The 19,597-nt window shown below is 42.5% G+C and overlaps 1 protein-coding gene across 3 annotated transcripts in view; it reads left to right on the top strand.

The window, feature by feature from the left end:
- The window catches only part of itgb4 (integrin, beta 4), a 174,965-nt gene that overhangs the window by 74,984 nt on the left and 80,384 nt on the right, over window positions 1-19,597 (top strand). For all 3 annotated transcript variants that reach the window (XM_088000376.1, XM_088000377.1, XM_088000378.1), the window contains exons 14-24: window positions 142-245; window positions 1,874-1,966; window positions 4,662-4,785; window positions 5,434-5,553; window positions 8,552-8,658; window positions 9,211-9,262; window positions 10,423-10,605; window positions 11,572-11,675; window positions 12,864-12,922; window positions 16,320-16,343; window positions 19,170-19,318. In XM_088000376.1, the coding sequence (XP_087856502.1) occupies window positions 142-245; window positions 1,874-1,966; window positions 4,662-4,785; window positions 5,434-5,553; window positions 8,552-8,658; window positions 9,211-9,262; window positions 10,423-10,605; window positions 11,572-11,675; window positions 12,864-12,922; window positions 16,320-16,343; window positions 19,170-19,318 (1,119 nt within the window). The remainder of the gene's footprint in view (window positions 1-141; window positions 246-1,873; window positions 1,967-4,661; window positions 4,786-5,433; window positions 5,554-8,551; window positions 8,659-9,210; window positions 9,263-10,422; window positions 10,606-11,571; window positions 11,676-12,863; window positions 12,923-16,319; window positions 16,344-19,169; window positions 19,319-19,597) is intronic.

The raw sequence follows: 19,597 nt of genomic DNA on the forward strand, positions 1-19,597 counted from the left end.
GATAATATGACCATTTGGGTTGGCTGTATGAGTTGCATTGATTTGATAAGCTCTCCATTGAGTTTTGGCCAATTGGGTTTTGTGCCCTCAGAGAGTTTAAACTTGGTGTTTGATTCAGTTTTGGTTCTGGTTTGTCCACAGATCACGGTGAATGTTTTGAGGAAAAGTGCATATGTAGAGAAGGGTGGACAGGTGACTCGTGTGAGTGCCCTATCAGCAACGCCACATGCATTGACATCAATGGGGTGAGACTGCAATTACATCACAACATCACAGACACCGTCAGGTGGAAAATGGACATGGGTGGTCATGTCTTTGCGGATTTTTAACTTGGGATACTAGTTAACCATTGCCTGTGCTATCATAAAAACATTACCACCCATTCCTGTTTCAGATCCAACTTAATCTGTGTCTCTGGTATGACATTCTCACCAAATGATATTCTGCGTTTAAAAGATTTAATTATGAAGATTATATAAAGCAGATTCAGAGAACATATTTCCAGGAAGGAGGGGTTAATTTCAGGATAAGGGGAGGTGTTGACACTTTGGTAACAACTTTCAACTAGTAATCCAGAGGGCCAGGGCAGTTATAGGTTCAAATCTCACCTTTGCAGCCAACTGAATTTAGATTAGATTACTTACCATGTGGGACAACAAGTCCACACCGGCCCTTCGAAGAGCAACCCACCCAGACCCATTCAGACCCATTCCCCTGCATTTACCCCTTCACCTAACACTACAGGCAATTTAGCATGGCTAATTCACCTAATTAGCACATCTTTGGACTGTGGGAGGAAACCGGAGCACCCGGAGGAAACCCACGCAGACACGGGGAGAATGTGCAAACTCCACACAGTTGCCTGAGGAATGAATTGAACCTGGGTCTCTGGCGATGTGAGGCAGCAGTTCTAACCACTATGTCACCGTGCCACCCAAACTCATCACAAATCAGGAATGTAAAGCCATGTCAGTGATGGTGACCATGAAACTGTCATAGATCTGGCTCATAAATATTCTTTACAGAAGTGCCATCCTTATCCACTCTGGCCTAGATGTGACTCCAGGCTCACAGCAAAGTGCTTGACTCTTAACTGTACTCTGAAATAGTCTAACAAGCCTCTCAGTTCAAAGGCAATTAGTGATGGGAAACAAATTCCAGCCTTGCCAGCGATGCCCACATCCAATGAAGGAATAAAGGATAAAAGAGAGGGTTTATAATCTTCAACTCAGAGCTAAGCCATTTAGGGTGAAATTATGGATCTACCTCCGCCAAAATGTTGTTTTGGCTTCAATTGTAATTTAAAGATTGAGATTGATTGATTTTGGATATAAGAATATCATTGGGTGTGGAGCAAAGGTGGGATAATGGCATTGAGATAAAGCAATCAGACTCACGGTGCTGAACAACCCCTGCTCTAATGTGTGATCCCATTTTCAATTTAGCAAAGAAATCTTCAGGCATGAATAAGAGGGAAGGATTTATAGAAACAGCAGAGTATACTTAGATGGAGGTGTTTATTCGATATTGGGGAGAGCCTGATCAGCTCTGACTGCTACACCAACACTCTACAATTATGATTTGGAGATGCCAGTGTTGGGCTGGGGTGTATAAAGTTAAAAATCACACTAACCCTGCAATTAGCCCAGGAGCAAACAGTTGGTGTTAGAGCTCCCTCTACTGTCACACAAAAAAAACTTGGCAGGACTTCTTCATTTCTCAGGTTCTGTGGCACTGCCCTGATTACTTTGTTCGAATGGAAGAATTCATCTCCACTTACCCCAGCAAACAAAACCGATAATGGTCAAGGGAGGAGCTGGGTGTAAGGATGTTCTGTAACCTAGAGTTTCCACCTTTGTTTTCCTGATTATAGGGACTCTGCAACGGTAATGGTGACTGTGATTGTGGAAGATGTCGGTGTTATGATAACAATGCTGATCCAACCTGTAACTCTTTACAGTATTTGGTAAGTGTGTAATCATTTAGACCATTCCCTTCCCAAGTTCAAAACATCCCACAGTAGAAAATGCAGCAAGGTATTAACACACATCAGACTGCCATGTACAGCTTTGTATCAATGAGCTGATTATCTGTTTTGTAATAGTCAAGGTATTAATCAGAATGCCTTTCTTCGAGCAGTGTCATGGGATCATAGAATCCCTGCAGTGTGGAAGAAAATCATTTGGCACAACGTGTCCATACTGTCCCTCCGAAGAGCATCATACCCAGACCCACCTCCCTGACTTTTCGCTCTATCAATAGACAATAGACAATAGGTGCAGGAGTAGGCCATTCTGCCCTTCGAGCCTGCACCACCATTCAATATGATCATGGCTGATCATCCTTAATCAGTATCCTGTTCCTGCCTTATCTCCATAACCCTTGATTCCACTATCCTTGAGGGCTCTATCCAACTCTTTCTAAAATGAAACCAGAGACTGGGCCTCCACTGCCCTCTGGGGCAGAGCATTCCACACTGCCACCACTCTCTGGGTGAAGAAGTTTCTCCTCATCTCTGTCCTAAATGGTCTATCCCATATTTTTAAGCTGTGTCCTCTGGTCCGGCACTCACCCATCAGCAGAAACATGTTTCCTGCTGCCAGAGTGTCCAATCCTTTAATAATCTTATATGTCTCAATCAGATCCCCTCTCAGTCTTCTAAACTCAAGAGTATACAAGTCCAGTCACTCCAGTCTTTCAAGGTAAGGTAGTCCCGCCATTCCAGGAATTGACCTCGTGAACTTACGCTGCACTCCCTCAATAGCCAGAACATCTTTCCTCAAATTTGGAAACCAGAACTGCACACAGTACTCCAGGTGTGGTTTCACCAGGGGCCTGTACAGCTGCAGAAGAATCTCTTTGCTTCTATACTCAATCCCTCTTGTTATGAAGGCCAGCATACTATTAGCCTTCTTCACTACCTGCTGTACCTGCATGCTTACCTTCATTGACTGGTGTACAAGAACACCCAAATCTCTTTGTACTGCTCCTTTACCTAAATTGATTCCATTTAAGTAGTAATCTGCCTTCCTGTTCTTGCCACCAAAGTGGATAACCATACATTTATCCACATTAAACTGCACCTGCCATGCACCTGACCACTCACCTAACCTTTCCAGGTGACCCTGTAATCTAACATCCTCCTCACATTTCACCCTGCCACCCAGCTTAGTATCATCAGCAAATTCACTAATGTTATTACTAATACCATCTTCTATATCATTGCAAAAAGCTGCGGTCCCAGCACTGATCCCTGCGGTACCCCACTGGTCACTGCCTGCCATTCCGAAATGGATCCATTTATCACTACTCTTTGTTTCCTGTCAGCCAACCAACTTTCAATCCAAGTTAGTACTTTTCCCCCAATACCATGCACCCTAATTTTGCTCACTAACCTCCTATGTGGGACTTTATCAAAAGCTTTCTGAAAGTCCAGGTACACTACATCTACTGGATCTCCCTCGTCCATCTTCGGAGTTACATCCTCAAAAAATTTCAGAAGATTAGTCAAGCATGATTTCCCCTTCATAAATCCATGCTGAGTCTGACCTATCCTGTTACTACTATCCGGATGTGTTGTAATTTCATCCTTTATAATAGACTCCAGCATCTTTCCCACCACTGAGGTCAGACTAACTGGTCTATAATTTCCTGCTTTCTCTCTCCCACCTTTCTTAAAAAGTGATACAACATTAGCCACCCTCCAATCCACAGGAACTGATCCCGAATCTATCGAACTCTGGAAAATAATCACCAACGCATCCACAATTTCTCGAGCCACCTCCTTCAGTATCCTGGGATGTAGACCATCAGGTCCCAGGGACTTATCAACCTTCAGACCTAACAGTCTCTCCAACACCAACTCCTGGCAAATATAAATTCCCTTAAGTTCAGGTCCTTCAGCCACTGTTACCTCCCATTCCCCATGGCTAATTCACCTAGCTTGCACAAATCTGGACACTATCAGCAATTTAGCATGGACAATCCACCTAACCCACACATCTTTGGACTGTAGGAGGAAACAAGAGCACCTCGAGGAAACCCATGCAGACATGGAGAGAATGTGCAAAATCCACACAGACAGCCAGAATCAAACCCAGATTCTTAGCGCTATGAGGCAGCCGCGCTATCCATAGAGCCACCATGCTACCCAGATTGTTTGCTTTTAGCTGAAAAAGAAACAGGTTTAATATCTCGTCCCTAAGATGGCACCTCCAACAGAGGAAATCCTTGTTGTCCTTGGAGAAGCCCTGCAGTTCACGAAACTGGGTACGGGAGGCTTAGAATTCTTTGTGGACCCATGAGGAGATCTTTCAATAATTCAACCTCCCCTGGCCTCTTCAGGCCTTGGGCTGCCTGTCACCAGATTTTAAGCACCAGATAGAAAACCATGTGAAAATTGCCTCAGGGTCTGACTGATGTATCAGAATCCTGACCTCAGCATTTTTACAAGATCCTCATCTACTTTCAGTGGCAATGGGCAGGAGCATGAGGGGAACCAAGAGGATGGGAGTTTGTCCTGATTTAAACCCTCCCATATACCCCACAGCCTGTTCAATTTTTATTGTCAACTGGGGCTCGAAACTGGGATTACAATTCAGGGATGAGTTTGTGTCCTCTTTAATGGACACTGTTCCTCTCTCCTTTTCTACCTGTTGCAGCTGGGGATATGTGAAGACTTGCGCAGCTGTGTCCAATGCTGGGCCTGGAATACTGGGGACAAAAAAGGAAACAACTGCAAGGATTGCCCGCAAATCTTTACCTTTGTGGAGGAACTGAAATCAGGTCAGTTGGAACAGTAGCAAATTATTACTGAAGAAAAATCCCACTTTGATGAATTGTCTTTTGAACCCTCTATACTGTCCACATTTAAATATCAATCTGAGGTCATGTATTCTGGTATATGACCATCTTAACTCAAAGAAGCTCTCTTGGAATGTCCTCCTACTCATAAACTCTTCATTTATGAACTTGTGCTCTGTTGGATTTGAGGCTGCTTCATGAGTAGACAATGTTCTCTGACCAGTTTTCCCAAATCTCTTTGTAATCTTCAACATGACTCTGATTTAAAATACTGCAAAGTGCACTCATGTTGTCATGTGGTCGAACAATGAAGCCACATTTACAGACATTGATGGCTGAAGACCAACCAATGACTTAGCAATTTGCATACTGCATGCTGTCAAATCAGCAGAGCTACCTGCTCACCTCAAAGTGCTGTGAGCCTTTAATATTCTCCCGAGAGGGAAGGCAGAGTTTTGATTGAATGACATATTTGATAGTGCACTACTCCTTCAGTTCTACAAGGGAGCATTGACTTAGATTGTAAACTCAAATCTCTGGAAATGGGCTTCAATGCAGAAACCGCCAGACGGAAGATCTGCAAAATGAGGTATCCTGACAATTACAAAGAATCTTATTTTGTTGTTACAGAAAAGGAAGTGACAGAACACTGTGAGTTCCGCGATGAGGAAGATGATTGTACATTTTATTACACAGTGACAGTGCTCCCAGGTGGCAACCAAACTCAAGTAGAGGTGCTGAAAAAGAAAGGTACGTGGAAAATAAAACTGGAAATCTGACTTTTGTTGATTGGCTTCCATTGCTTCTGATAAATTGAGAAGTATATGCGTGTTTGGAGAGATTACATGGATGATAATTTTGGCTTGGGAAGACTGCTTGAAGATTTCTCTTCCACTTCTGTGTGGCTCTTTTATAGAGTCATGATCAACAGCTCCATTACTGCTGGATTCTGGAGAGTTGGGATCTTGCTGTGCCCTTGTTTAACAATTCCTACTTCTTTATGAAAAGATATAGGAAGAAGAATGGGGCATTTTCCAGAGCTCTACCTTGCACTCTGTTGTTATTCCAGATCAGGCTGTCAAATTTATGTAATGACCTGGTTAGGGACTTTATTTTTAAAGTAGGCAAAGGGCGGCACGGTGGCACAGTGGTTAGCACTGCTGCCTCACAGCGCCAGAGACCCGGGTTCAATTATCGCCTCAGGCGACTGACTGTGTGGAGTTTGCACATTCTCCCCGTGTCTGTGTGGGTTTCCTCCGGGTGCTCCGGTTTCCTCCCACAGTCCAAAGATGTGCAAGTCAGGTGAATTGGCCATGCTAAATTGCCAGTAGTGTTAGGTAAGGGGTAGATGTAGGGGTATGGGTGGGTTGCGCTTTGGCGGGGCGGTGTGGACTTGTTGGGCCGAAGGGCCTGTTTCCACACTGTAAGTAATCTAATCTAATCAAAGTATGAGAAGTCAGGTACTTAGAAGTACCCTTAAGACTTCAAGGTTAAGAACAACAAAATTAAACTTTAATACATAAAGTTAGAATATTAATACAATCTACTATATATATGTATTTACAATTTATATTCTATTAAGTCCAGAATTAACCAGAAACAAACATGGCCTACAATTAAAGTATGGTTGAACACTCCACAGAAGACATCAATTAGTAAACGCAGTCAGGTTAGGTGTCATGAGTCTTGCAGCAATATACTCTGTGGACTATCAATGGGATTTCAATTCTTCTCTTTTGAAGACCTAGCTCCAAAATTCCCTCAAAAACCACTTAATCATCGATATTCTGATATTTCACCTTGTTTTCCAGGATCTACACTCCCCTAGATTCTGAAAATGGCATTCTAGCACCTACTCATAATTACAATGGTGGCTTTTCCACAGTCAGCAAGCTTCAACAAGCCAATACTTCCACTAGTTCTTTTTCCCCTGAGTTCTAATCTTGCCCACTTATATCAACTTTCTCCAAGGATTTCCCTGAGTCCTACCTGCACAAAGCTTTCCAGCTGCTCTCGAGCCTTCTCTGAGCCAGAACCACACAGAAACAATGTCCTTTCTGTCGTACAGCTAAACAGTAGCATCACTTCACATGCAGCCTCCTTCTGTCTCCCCCTTTCAGACACTGTCTTACTGTTTCTAACTCTACATATAACCTTTGAACTGTTCTGAGTGACACTTGAAATGTAGAACATAGAACATTACAGCACAGTACAGGCCCTTCGGCCCTCGATATTGCGCCGACCTATGGAACCAATCTGAAGCCCATCTAACCTACACAATACCGTTTTCATCCATATGTCTATCCAATGACCATTTAAATGCCCTTAAAATTGGCGAGTCTACTACTGTTTCATGCAGTGCATTCCAAGCCCCTACTATGCTCTGAGTAAGGAAACTACCTTTGACATTTGTCCTATATCTATCACCCCTAATTTAAAGCTATGTCTTCTTGTGTTAGCAACCAACCAATGAAAAAGGCTGCCATTGTCCATCTTATCTAACCCTCTGATTATCTTGTATGTTTTTGAATAAATTATACAAATGTTTTGTATAATCTATTGAAAACCTTGCAAAAAACCCACTTTTGTTCGTAGGTAGTATAGATTTAATTATATTTTGGAACAGTCAAAAGTAGCAACCCTTTGGAATACTGTGTTCCCTGAATGTTATAGTATTCATTAGATTAGATTACTTACAGTGTGGAAACAGGCCCTTCGGCCCAATAAGTCCACACCGACCTGCCGAAGCACAACCCACCCATACCCCTACATCTACCCCTTACCTAACACTACAGGCAATTTAGTATGGCCAATTCACCTGACCTGCACATTTTTGGACTGTGGGAGGAAGCCGGAGCACCCGGAGGAAACCCACGCAGACACAGGGAGAATGTGCAAACTCCACACAGTCAGTCGCCTGAGGCGGGAATTGAACCCGGGTCTCTGGCGCTGTGAAGCAGCAGTGCTAACCACTGTGCCACCGTGCCGCCCAATTCATAGATTGCTGGCTTGCACTGTATAAAATAGATAGACAAAAAAAAGAATTTTGTCACACCTTTCCCCTTAGAAGAATAATGGAAATTTATTTTACAATGGTTTTGAAAATACAAGTCCTTATCATCAAAAACTTAGAACAAAAAGTATATAACATTCCAAATGGATAATTCTTTCATTTACGCTCTTGCATTTATCGATTTAACAAAGCTATAAAAGCTCAACTCAAACAAAGCAAGTGCATAATAGAGGTAAATTTAGCAGGATTTAAATGTTGTAGCATTAATATCATCGGTGCTGCTTCTTGCTCTCATACATGACTGGAAAATTGAATCAGTTTTCTTCCAATTTCCATCCAATATTAGACTTGCATTAATACATCTCCTTATGATCTCTTATTTTCTGATTCACTAATGGGGTGTAATCATTGCTAACTCGGCCAGCATTTATTGCCCATCCCTAGTTGTCTTTGAGAAGGTGGTGGTAAGTTGCCTTCTTGAACTGCTGCAGTCCATATGCTGTAGATTGATCAGAATGCCCTTAGGGAGGGAATTCCAGAATTTTGACCCAGTGACAGTGAAGGAACAGTGATATATTTCCAAGGCAGGATGATAAGTGGCCCGGAGGGGAACTTGCAGGTGGTGGTGTTTCTATGGATCCTTCTAGATAGAAGTGCTTGTGGATTTAGAAGGTGCATTTTGGTATTCGAATTATCCCTCATGTCTGCTAAGATGATGTCATTCTCCATCTCTAGATTGTCCCCCAGGAGGCTTCCTCTGGCTCATTCCACTCATCATATTCCTGATGCTGTTGTTGGGTCTCCTGTTGTTGCTCTGCTGGAAGTACTGTGCCTGCTTTCGGGTGAGTGCTCATTTTCCATTGGCACTATTGTACAGAAAGGAGAAGGACGAGCGTATAAACTGTACCAACCTGGCTTGTTACGGGCCAACTATCATTGGCTTTTCAGAATTAAATGTTGAGAACCTCTGCATAGGCACCACATATTTCGATACATCCCATATCGAACTGACTGCAGTCTCAGAGAAACGACTCTATTGTGTCAGTCACGGAAATGCAAGCAAACTTCATAAAATGGAGCTGCTGGTTGGTCTTGCTCATGAATTGTCACATTAGACACTGACCTTGGATTGAGGATTGGGCCTCGGGTCAAGTTGTGTTGGGTAACAAAGTGCTCATTTGAAGATAGGGCATCAGAATTGGGTTTGAGTGCTGGTTTTTATATGGAGATTGTCCCAGATTGGACTTTGTGTTACTACCCCAGTTCTATTTGTTACTCGCCTGACAGAGGTTGCAGGGAGTTTTTGTTTAAATTGCTACCAAATGAAAAACACTGTGACCACAATATAATTACTGAGAACCTGGGGATGCTCACGTGCCTCTCTGTTTTCACAGGCCTGCTGCGCAAGACTCCCATGCTGTGCGATGCTGCCGTGCTGTGCTGCAGGTAATCTCGGTCTTGTGCAATCTCTACACTATATTTGATTTCTCAAATCAATCAAATTGGGAAGAATCATAGACTTAGAAATCGATTGGGTGTGAAATGGGTGCTGAGAGTTCAATATGACATGTGACATTCTGCACTGCAACAGACCATATTGGTTTGGATGTCCTGCTGATGGCTTTAGTCTGGCAAACTACAGACCAGCTCAAGCCTTGATCTAATACTGGAGCTCAATAGACTGCAGCAAAAACCCACGAAAACCAAACTCAGCACCCAATCATTCAGAACAACTAGTTTTTGTTTTGATTTGACTTGATTTATTATTGTCACATGTTCCAAGTCACAGTGAAAAGTTTCATTTTGCGTGCTATCCATGCAAACCATACCTGACATAAGTGCATCAGGGTATTGGAACAGAATGTAGAATATAGTGTTACAGCTACAGAGAACTTGCAGAGAAAGATCAACTTTATGAGAGGTTGATTCAAAAATCTGATAAGAGTGGCGAAGAAGCTGTCCTCGAATTGAGAAAGCACACCAACACATCTGCTTCCTCAGAAGGCTTATGAAATTCAGCAGGTCCACAAGGATTCTTATCAAGTTTTGTAGATGCACCATGGAAAGCTTTCTATCACAGCTTGGTATGGCAACTGCTCTGCCCAAGACTGCAAGAAATTATACAGAGTTTGAACACAGCCCAGTCCAGTAACATATTTTTCATGAACCTAAAGAAAGTCACTCAGTTCCTTAAGTCAGTTCCACCATTCAAGCAGATCGTGGCTGACCCATATGTCAACATATTTATCTGCATTTGCCACTTAATTCACAACGCCCTTACTCACAAAAATCTATCTGTCTCAGTCTTGAAAACAAGAATTGACCCCCTTTGAGGGAAAAGGTCCCATTTTTGTGAAGAAGTGCTCTTGACAGCATTCCTGAATGGTCTGGCTTTAATTTATAGATTATTTTCCCATATTCTGGACTCCTCTACTAGAAGAAATTGTTTTTCTTGTTGGCATTGGCTGCTTGAACTGAATGGCCTGGTGCTGTGTAATTCTACCCAGTCAATTCCTTCAAGGAAATTAGACATTTCATTCACTTCACCCCAACTCTTCCAATTTGAGCTTCTACTTTTATTTAATCTGTCTTTCTTCTATTTCCAGGTACCAAGGTTGGGTTTAAGGAAAACCGCCACATGTTAAATCAAAGCAAGCTCACCTACCTTGACACACCAATGGTACGGAAAAACAAACTTGTTGGCACAGACGTTGTCAGGTGGAAGGTGATGGACAATGTTCACAAAGAACCTTCGAAACGGTATCAGGGAACAAACTCTAACGACACTGGTGAGTCTTGAGAGAGGCGTTCAGCACGTGTGAACAGAAAGGAGTGCAAAAGCTACTTCATAGTTTGAAAAGTGGCATCTTGATTTTCTTTGTTTAAACAACCTTTGAAATTTCTGTGCTGGTCCGACTCATGCAATAACGGCTGTTTAAATTTATATTGCGCTTTAAGAGAATAAAAAATCTCATAGAAACCACAGAAAATAGGAGCAGAAAGAGGCTATTTGGCCCTTCGAACCTGCTCCTCAATCCAGCATGATCATGGCTAATCAGCCAACTCAATACCCTGTTTTCCACTTTCTCCCCATAACCTGATCCCTTCTGCCCTAAGAACATAGGTTCCTTCACAAGGAACACAATCATGTAAAAAGCTCATTTTAATAAAGACACAGTCAAAAGTTCGGTCAAGGCGTTAATTTTTAAAGACAATCTTAAAAGAACAGTGGACAGTCTTGGGCCTAGACAGCTGAAAGTACAGTCACCAAGAGTGGAACAAGAGGCCAGAATCTAAAGAGCCTAGGAAGAGAAATAGATTGGGATAGGCAAAGATCTTTCAATATTACACAGCCAATGGAATTCCAAAGATCAGGACTGTGGGATCCATGCAATGTAATTCTTATGCCACAGTCAACAGCCACCACTTTTGTTTTATAGCTACCTCATTTTTAATTTCCAAATAAGAGTAAGATTTTTAACTTCTGTTGGCCATATTGGAATGTTTGTGGTTGTACAGAATGGCTACCTTTAAATTTGGCTTTGTGTCTAACTCATTCCTGGTATTGTACACAAATAGGTGAATAATAGAGTACAAAGTTAACTCACCAAGTCAATATTGTTATGTTAGGGAACTATGATAGGGATAAAGTATAACATTTAAGCAAATGACTAAAGGTAAGATTTTTAATACTGTAGTGGATTTTTAATATTGTAGTGGGTACTTTCTGATCCTGTTCCACTTTTCATTCTTAGTTCTGTACAACCTGTCACTGCGAGCCGCCAGAATATTCAATGATGCGCTGAAGAATCCTGACTCAGCAGAGTTTAGGCAGCTCCGCCTGGAGGTGGAGGAGAATGTAAGTGTGAATGCATTCACCAGGACAGTGCAGACTGTGTGCTCTCATTTTGCTACCTGGGTATTATTTTACTTCCCCATCCTCCATGCATGATCTCCTACCCAAAACTTCTTTCACAGCTAATCCAAAGACAGCACAAAATGTTTCTTTCACATTACCTTACGGTATATTCCAATTCAGTTTTATTCTCTAATACTAGTCAATCCCATTTGAACTTACCCACAATGACTTAACTCCGATTTCAGAATTACACAGGGTTCTTCAATTGTATCTTCAATTCCAATTTATAACAAAAATTGCTGATGCAAACTTTTGTCAGTGGTAGCCTGATGTGTTCACAAAGTTAGTTTCCATTGTAAATGCAGACATTGTAATTTATCATAGCAGACACTGGTAGGAATATGCTTGAGTTTTAATATTCTGTATGGATTTCTATTTAATAAAGTAACAGCATTAAAAAATCCCTCGAATATGAGCTTCACCTTTCTTGGTTAGTGTAGCACTAAGTAGAACAGAAAGGCTGAGACAATAGCTCCTGGGCTGGTCTAATGCAGTTATTTGAGTCCATTCAGTTTGCCTTCTTTAGGTTCAAGCTACAGGTGAGAAATAATGAACTGAGATTCTGGTCTCTGATCAACTTCCAGGTTGTTTTGTCAGTGGTTAGGACAAGATGGGGCTCACCCCTAATACCCACTGAGACCAAGAGGTTCAGGACAATCTCGTGAAAAATGAGCATGAGATGTTAAACCAAGTCTAGAATCCATCAGAGATACTTAGCAGGAGAATTAGGAGGTGAAAAAGTTCAAATACTCTAAGATGTGACTTACAATGTTTTATCAATGGATTGGAACCACTGAGAAATACTGCTACACAATAATGATGGCTGATTCTACCCAGAGTTGTGGATTCAGGAAGATTCACAAGAGTCAGGCTGTGTCTATGCAGTGTCGTATTCATAATCAATATCCTGGGGTGACAGCGATAGGCTGATGTGATTGTTCATGTTACTTTCTAAAGGGAAGTCGGATATCACACGAAGGAGAAAGGAATAGGAGGATACAATATTGGGTGAGATGAGGAAGGATGTGTGCAAACAGTTGGATAAATGAGTAGTTTCTGCTCTGAAAAGACTGTATATTTGAATAAATGTTTAATATGACGACTAACTTCTGACTTGTATGACTTTAGCTGAATGACGTGTTCAAAATTGTGCCAGGTTTCCAGGGGGCACGGAAGACCACGTTTAGGTAAGTGGTGTGTGTGTGTGTTCATTCCTATTTTTCTTTTTGTGTTTTCTCTCTCAAATGTCAACCACAATCTCTCTTTCAACATTTAAACCAACAATGATTTCTGTTTGTTGCTAAAGCTCCCTACTGAATTATTTAATTGCTACCTCTTAACAAGAACTATATATTTCTTCATCTGTAAATGCTTTACACGATAACTTTTAAAATTCCAACTTCTTATCCCCACATGTGTTAAAGCAGCATCTTCCCTCTCATTGTGGCCACTATTGGTTGAAACAGCTGCCTCCTTATGAAATGAAAGCTAACAGATGAACCAAAAACTTAAGACATTGAAACATACAAAAACACATTAAAAATGCTTCTATCTACTGAGGAGTAACTATTAGCACCTTCAAATTTGAGTTATTAAAATATGAGGCAGGGAGAAAAGGGTCGTGTGAGGGAGCTGTGGTTTAATAAGGAATTGGAATCCCCTGTTAAATGGAAGAGGGCGGCCTATGTAAAGATGAGGCATGAAGGTTCAATTGGGGCGATTGAGAGTTATAAGGTAGCCAGGAAGGACCTGAAGAGAGAGCTAAGAGCAGCAAGGAGGGGACATAAAAGGTCCTTAGTTGGTAGGATTAGGGAAAACTCTAAGGCTTTCTATAGGTATGTCAGGAATAAAAGAATGACTAGGGTAGGAATAGGTCCAGTCAAGGATATAGTGGGAAGTTGAGTGTGGAGGCTGAAGAGATTGGGGAGACACTGAATGAATACTTTTCATCAGTATTCACTCAGGAACAGGACATTGTTGCCGATGTGAATACTGAGTCACAATTAAGTAGAATGAATGACTTTGAGGTATGTAGGGAAGAGGTGTTGGAAATTCTGGAAAGGGTGAAAATAGATAAGTCCCCTGGGCCTGATGGCATTTATCCTAGGATTCTCTGGGAAGCAAGGGAGGAGATTGCAGAGCCATTGGCCTTGATTTTTATGTCCTCGTTGTCTACAGGAGTAGTGCCAGAAGACTGGAGGCTAGCAAATGTGGTTCCCTTGTTCAAGAAGGGGAGTAGGGATAACCCTAGTAACTATAGGCCAGTGAGTCTCACTTCTGTTGTGGGCAAAGTCTTAGAGAGAATTGTAAGGGATAGGATTTATGAACATCTGGATAGGAATAATGTGATCAAGGATAGTCAGCATGGTTTTGTGAAGGGCAGGTCGTGCCTCACAAACCTTATTGAATTCTTTGAGAAGGTGACTAAGGAGGTGGACGAGGGGAAAACGGTAGATGTGGTGTATATGGATTTTAGTAAGGCGTTTGATAAGGTTCCCCATGGTAGGCTACTTCAAAAAATATGGAGGTATGGCATTGAGGGTGAGTTGGATTAGGAATTGGCTGGCTGGAAGAAGACAGAGGGTAGTAGTTGATGGTAAAGGTTCATCTTGGAGTGCAGTTACTAGCGGTGTTCCGCAAGGATCTGTTTTGGGACCATTGCTGTTTGTCATTTTTATAAATGACCTGGAGGAGGTGCTAGAAGGTTGGATGAGCAAGTTTGCGGATGATACGAAAGTCGGAGGAGTTGTTGACAGTGAGGAAGGATGTGGCAGGTTACAGCGGGATATAGATAAGCTGCAGAACTGGGCAGAAAGGTGGCAAATGGAGTTCAATGTAGCTAAGTGTGAGGTGATTCACTTTGGTAAGAGTAAAAAAAGATGGGGTACTGGGCTAATGGTCGGATACTTGGTAGTGTGGATGAGCAGAGGGATCTTGGTGTCCATATACACAGATCTTTGAAAGTTGCCACCCAGGTAAATAGTGCGGTGAAGAAGGCATATGGCGTACTGGCTTTTATTGGTAGAGGAATTGAGTTCCGGAGTCCTGAGGTCATGTTGCAGTTGTATAAGACTCTGGTGCGGCCGCATCTGGAGTATTGTGTGCAGTTTTGGTCGCCATACTATAGGATGGATGTGGAGGCACTGGAACGGGTGCAGAGGAGGTTTACCAGGATGTTGCCTGGTATGGTAGGAAGATCATATGAGGAAAGGCTGAGGCACTTGGGGTTGTTTTCATTGGAGAAAAGAAGGTTTAGAGATGACTTGATAGAGGTGTACAGGATGATTAGGGGTTTAGATAGGGTTGACCGTGAGAACCTTTTTCCACATATGGAGTCAGCTATTACAAGGGGGCATAGCTTTAAATTAAGGGGTGGTAGGTATAGGACAGATGTTAGGGGTAGGTTCTTTACTCAGCGAGTCGTGAGTTCATGGAATGCCCTGCCAGTAGCAGTGGTGGACTCTCCATCTTTATGGAGAAAGTGAGGTCTGCAGATGCTGGAGATCAGAGCTGAAAATGTGTTGCTGGAAAAGCGCAGCAGGTCAGGCAGCATCCAGGGAACAGGAGAATCGACGTTTCGGGCATAAGCCCTTCTTCAGGAAGAAGGGCTTATGCCCGAAACGTCGATTCTCCTGTTCCCTGGATGCTGCCTGACCTGCTGCGCTTTTCCAGCAACACATTTTCAGCTCTCCATCTTTATGGTCATTTAAGCGGGCATTGGATAGGCATATGGAGGATAGTGGGCTAGTGTAGGTTAGGTGGGCTTGGATCGGCGCAACATCGAGGGCCAAAGGGCCTGTACTGCGCTGTATTCTTCTATGTTCTATGTTCTATGACAGTAGTCATCACATTACAACAGATAGTTCAGAGCCTTCTGATCATCCAGTCTGTCCCCCAGAATTCTGATACCTTATCTATCATGACACCCCATCCATGTCGGTCAAGATTTAAAGAATTAATTTCAATAATTAGTTTGAATGATTATTTTCATTTGCCATATCTTAAATTAGTTAATTAGACACAGAATAATAAACTAGAGTATAGAAGTTTAAAACTTCACCATAGTATTTGGGGAATTTCAATTTGGTTAGAATAGTTTAACGTAACTGTGATTGTTGCAGAAATGCAAAAGATTCATCAGCATCCTTCAAGAGAAAAGTCTTGCTCTCCGGAATTTTGGCCATGATTCCAGTCTCATGTTAATGTTCGACGGACACAAACCTCCTCCTATAACCCTTCTCCCCTCTGTGCTCCCTCTCCCCCATGCCCCTCTCTCCCTGTACCCTCTCTCCTCCATGCCCCTCTCTCCCTATACCCTCTCTCCTCCATGCCCCTCTCTCCCTGTACCCCCTCTCCCCGTGCCTCCTCATGCATTGTCCCTTCCCCCTCTTCCTCTGTGCTCCTCCCCCTGTGCACTTTTCTCTCTCTGCGCCTTTTTCTTTGCCCTCTTTCTGTGTCTTTCTATCTCCCTGTTCTCTCGCACTCTCTCTCTCATGGTTTAATGTCTTTCTGGTGATTTTTATAGATGCTTGGAATTGAGAATTTCTCTGATCCATCATTTGAAACTGTGTTTCCTATTTTTAGGGTTCAACAAAAGGCAGGAAAAAGGTAAGTGATTTTTTTCTGTACACACTCCAGCCTGTAATGCACACTTGTAATGTTTTTGCCCAGCTGTTTATGAATGATCGCAGTCCATTGACTAACCTGCAGCTGACACAGTCAACATCCCTCCTGTACAGCTCACTTTGGAACACTGTCTTTACCTTCCTTGTTCGCAAAGGTTAATAGATATTTTAAAATGACCTTTTCTTCAACATTAATTGTTGATGTGCTGCTGTGGGTTTGACGTATTGGCACCTTTCTTCATGTGTGAATATCTCATCAGAAGGACTGCGTTTGTGGAATGCAGTTCTCCCCTGAATCACATGCTCTGGAGTGGAAAACATGAGCATTTTATATTTGTTAGAATGAGCTAGATCTGAAATTGTGACCTACCTGTGAGTAAATCTTAGTGCCTTCACAGGGTCGGGCCATTCATTCCATCATGTTTGTTCTACCATTCAGTACGATCACGGCTGCTCACCACTTCAATGCATTTCTTCCACACTACCTTTATGTTATTTAGAATGCTCAATCTCTATCTAAAGATTGAGCTTCCACACCCTCTGGAGTAAAGGATGTCAAAGATTTACAACCCTCTGAGCAAAGCCAAATTCTCTTCACCTCTGCCTAACTGGTTTCCCCTTACTTTGAAACAGTAACCTCTGGTTTCTGGGGGGGCCATACAGGGGACCATTTTACCGGCATTTACCCTGTCTATCCCTTTAAGTATTTGAAACTCTAGACATTTCAGGCCCAGTTTTTCATTATCTCATGAATTCTGTCCACCAAATTATACCATGCCTTGATAAATTAAACTGGACAGATATCAAGGCTGCAAATTCCTATTGATACTTGATATTGTGTATTGCCCAGGGTCTTGTTGGAGAGTTGTTGGGCCTTATTAACACTGTTGTACAACCTCAAGTGTAGAGAATGTGTAGTTCTGGGTTACAGCATCAATATTTACACAGAATCCTATGGCACAAAAGGTCATTCAGCCACCAGCTCTTTGAAAGGAGTGCCCGAATAGTGGAAGGTGGCTAATGTTGTGTCATTATTTAAGAAAGGTTGCAGGGAAATGCCTGGGAACTGTAGACCGGTGAGTCTAACATCCATGGAGGATAAAATGTTAGAGGGGATTCTGAGAGTTAGGATCTACTGGCATTTAGAGAGGCAAGGAATCATTTGGGATAGTCCGCATGGTTTTGTGCATGGAAAATCATGTCTCATGAATTTGATTGAGTTTTATGAAGGGATGACCAAGGAGGTAGATAAGGCCAGTGTTGTAGACATTGTCTACATGGACTTTAGCAAGGCCTTTGACAAGGAACTGCATGGTCGATTGTTAAGTAAGATTAAATAACACGGGATCCATGTAGAGCTAGCCAACTGGATACAAAATTGGCTTGACAGAAGAAGACAGAGGGTGGTGGATAAGAGTTGTCTTTCAGTCAGGTGGCCTGTGACCAGCAGTGTGCCACAGCGATCGGTGCTGTGTCCTCTGTTATTCATCATTCATATAAATGATTTGGATGAGAATTTAGGAGATTGGTGTTATAGTAGACAGTGCAGAAGGATTTGTGGGAATGCAGCGAGATCTTGATCAACTGGGCCAGTGGGCTGAGGAATGGCAGGTGGAGTTTAATTTAGATAAATGCAGTGTATTGCATCTTGGTGGCTCAAGCTAGGGCAAGACGTACAGTCATTGGTAGGGCCCTAGCGAGTGTTATAGAACAGAGATTAGGGTTACAGGTTTATAGCTCCTTGAAAATGGAGTCACAGGTAGACAGAGTAGTGAAGAAGGCTTTCAGCATGCTAGCCTTGATCAGTCAGAGTTTGAGTATAGAAAATGTCGTGTTGCAGCTGTACAAGACATTGGTGAGGCCACATTTGCAGTATTGTGCGCATAAGACCATAAGTCATAGGAGAGGAAGTAAGGCCATTCGGCCCATCGAGTCCACTCCGCCATTCAATCATGGCTGATGGGCATTTCAACTCCACTTACCCACATTCTCCCCGTAGCCCTTAATTCCTTGTGACATCAAGAATTTATCAATCTCTGCCTTGAAGACATTTAAGGTCCCGGCCTCCACTGCACTCCGCGGCAATGAATTCCACAGGCCCACTACTCTCTGGCTGACAGTTCTGGTCACCCTACCATAGAAAGAATATTATTAAACTAGAAAGCATACAGAAAAGATTTACTGAGATGCTGCCTGAACTGGAAGGTTTGAGCTATAAGGAGAGGTTGGATACTGGACTTTTTTCACTGGAGCATAGTAGACTGCAGGGTGACCTTATAGAGGTGCATAAAATCATGAGAGGCATAGATAAGGTAGATAGTAGAGAGCTTTTGTCCATGATAGGGGAGTCTAAAACTAGAGGTCATATGTTTAAGGTGAGAGAGGAGAGATACAAAAGAGTCCAGAGGGGCAATGTTTTTACAGAGGGTGGTGAGTGTCTGGAACAGACTGCCAGAGGTAGGGTGGAGGCAAATACAATTTTGTCATTTAAGAAACATTTGGACAGGTACATGGATGGGATAGGTGTGGAGGGAAATGGACAAAACACAAACAAATGGGACTAGTTTAAATTGTGAGACTGGGCAGCATGGACAAGTTAAGCGAAGGATCTGATTTCATGCTGTGGACCTTGATGATTCTCTTCTTCAACCCCCACACCATGTTTGTTCCCATTTCAAGTTTTTTGTCCAATTTGCTTTTAAACTTGCCTGTTAAAGTTTCCAGCACTTAAAGTCAACTTTCATCCAACATCTCCAGTCTGTCTGGTTATCTGCAATGGGCTTAATAAGTCTGATTGTGTTTACCATAGGGAGGACCTGACCATCTTCGATACACAAATACCTGCCCTTCGCTCAGCAGAGAAACAGATTGTCAATATAACTGAAGACATGGTGTCCATGGGTGCCTTCAGCAATTTGAAGGTTATGCCTGGCTACTATACTGTTGCATCTGATCGAGGTGAGTCTCAAACAGGAAAGCTTGCTCAGCCTGGTTCTTCATGGATTGTTCATCACAATGACTACAGCTGACTGTATAAAGTGGATCCCCAGGATTGTAGCTGACTGTGTAATGTGGATCATCTCCAGGACTGAGCTGACTGTATGAAGTGGATCCCCCCAAGAATGTAGCTGACTGTATAGAATCAATCCTGAGGACTGCAGCTGACCATGTAGAGTTGATTCCGAGGACTGTAGCTGACTGTATGCTGTGGGTCCCCATGATTATAGTTGGCTCTAT

The sequence above is a fragment of the Chiloscyllium plagiosum genome, unplaced genomic scaffold (assembly GCF_037043375.1).
Source record: "Chiloscyllium plagiosum isolate Xiang-an unplaced genomic scaffold, Cpla_swu_hap1 HiC_scaffold_25, whole genome shotgun sequence".
Taxonomy (NCBI): Eukaryota; Metazoa; Chordata; class Chondrichthyes; order Orectolobiformes; family Hemiscylliidae; genus Chiloscyllium; species Chiloscyllium plagiosum.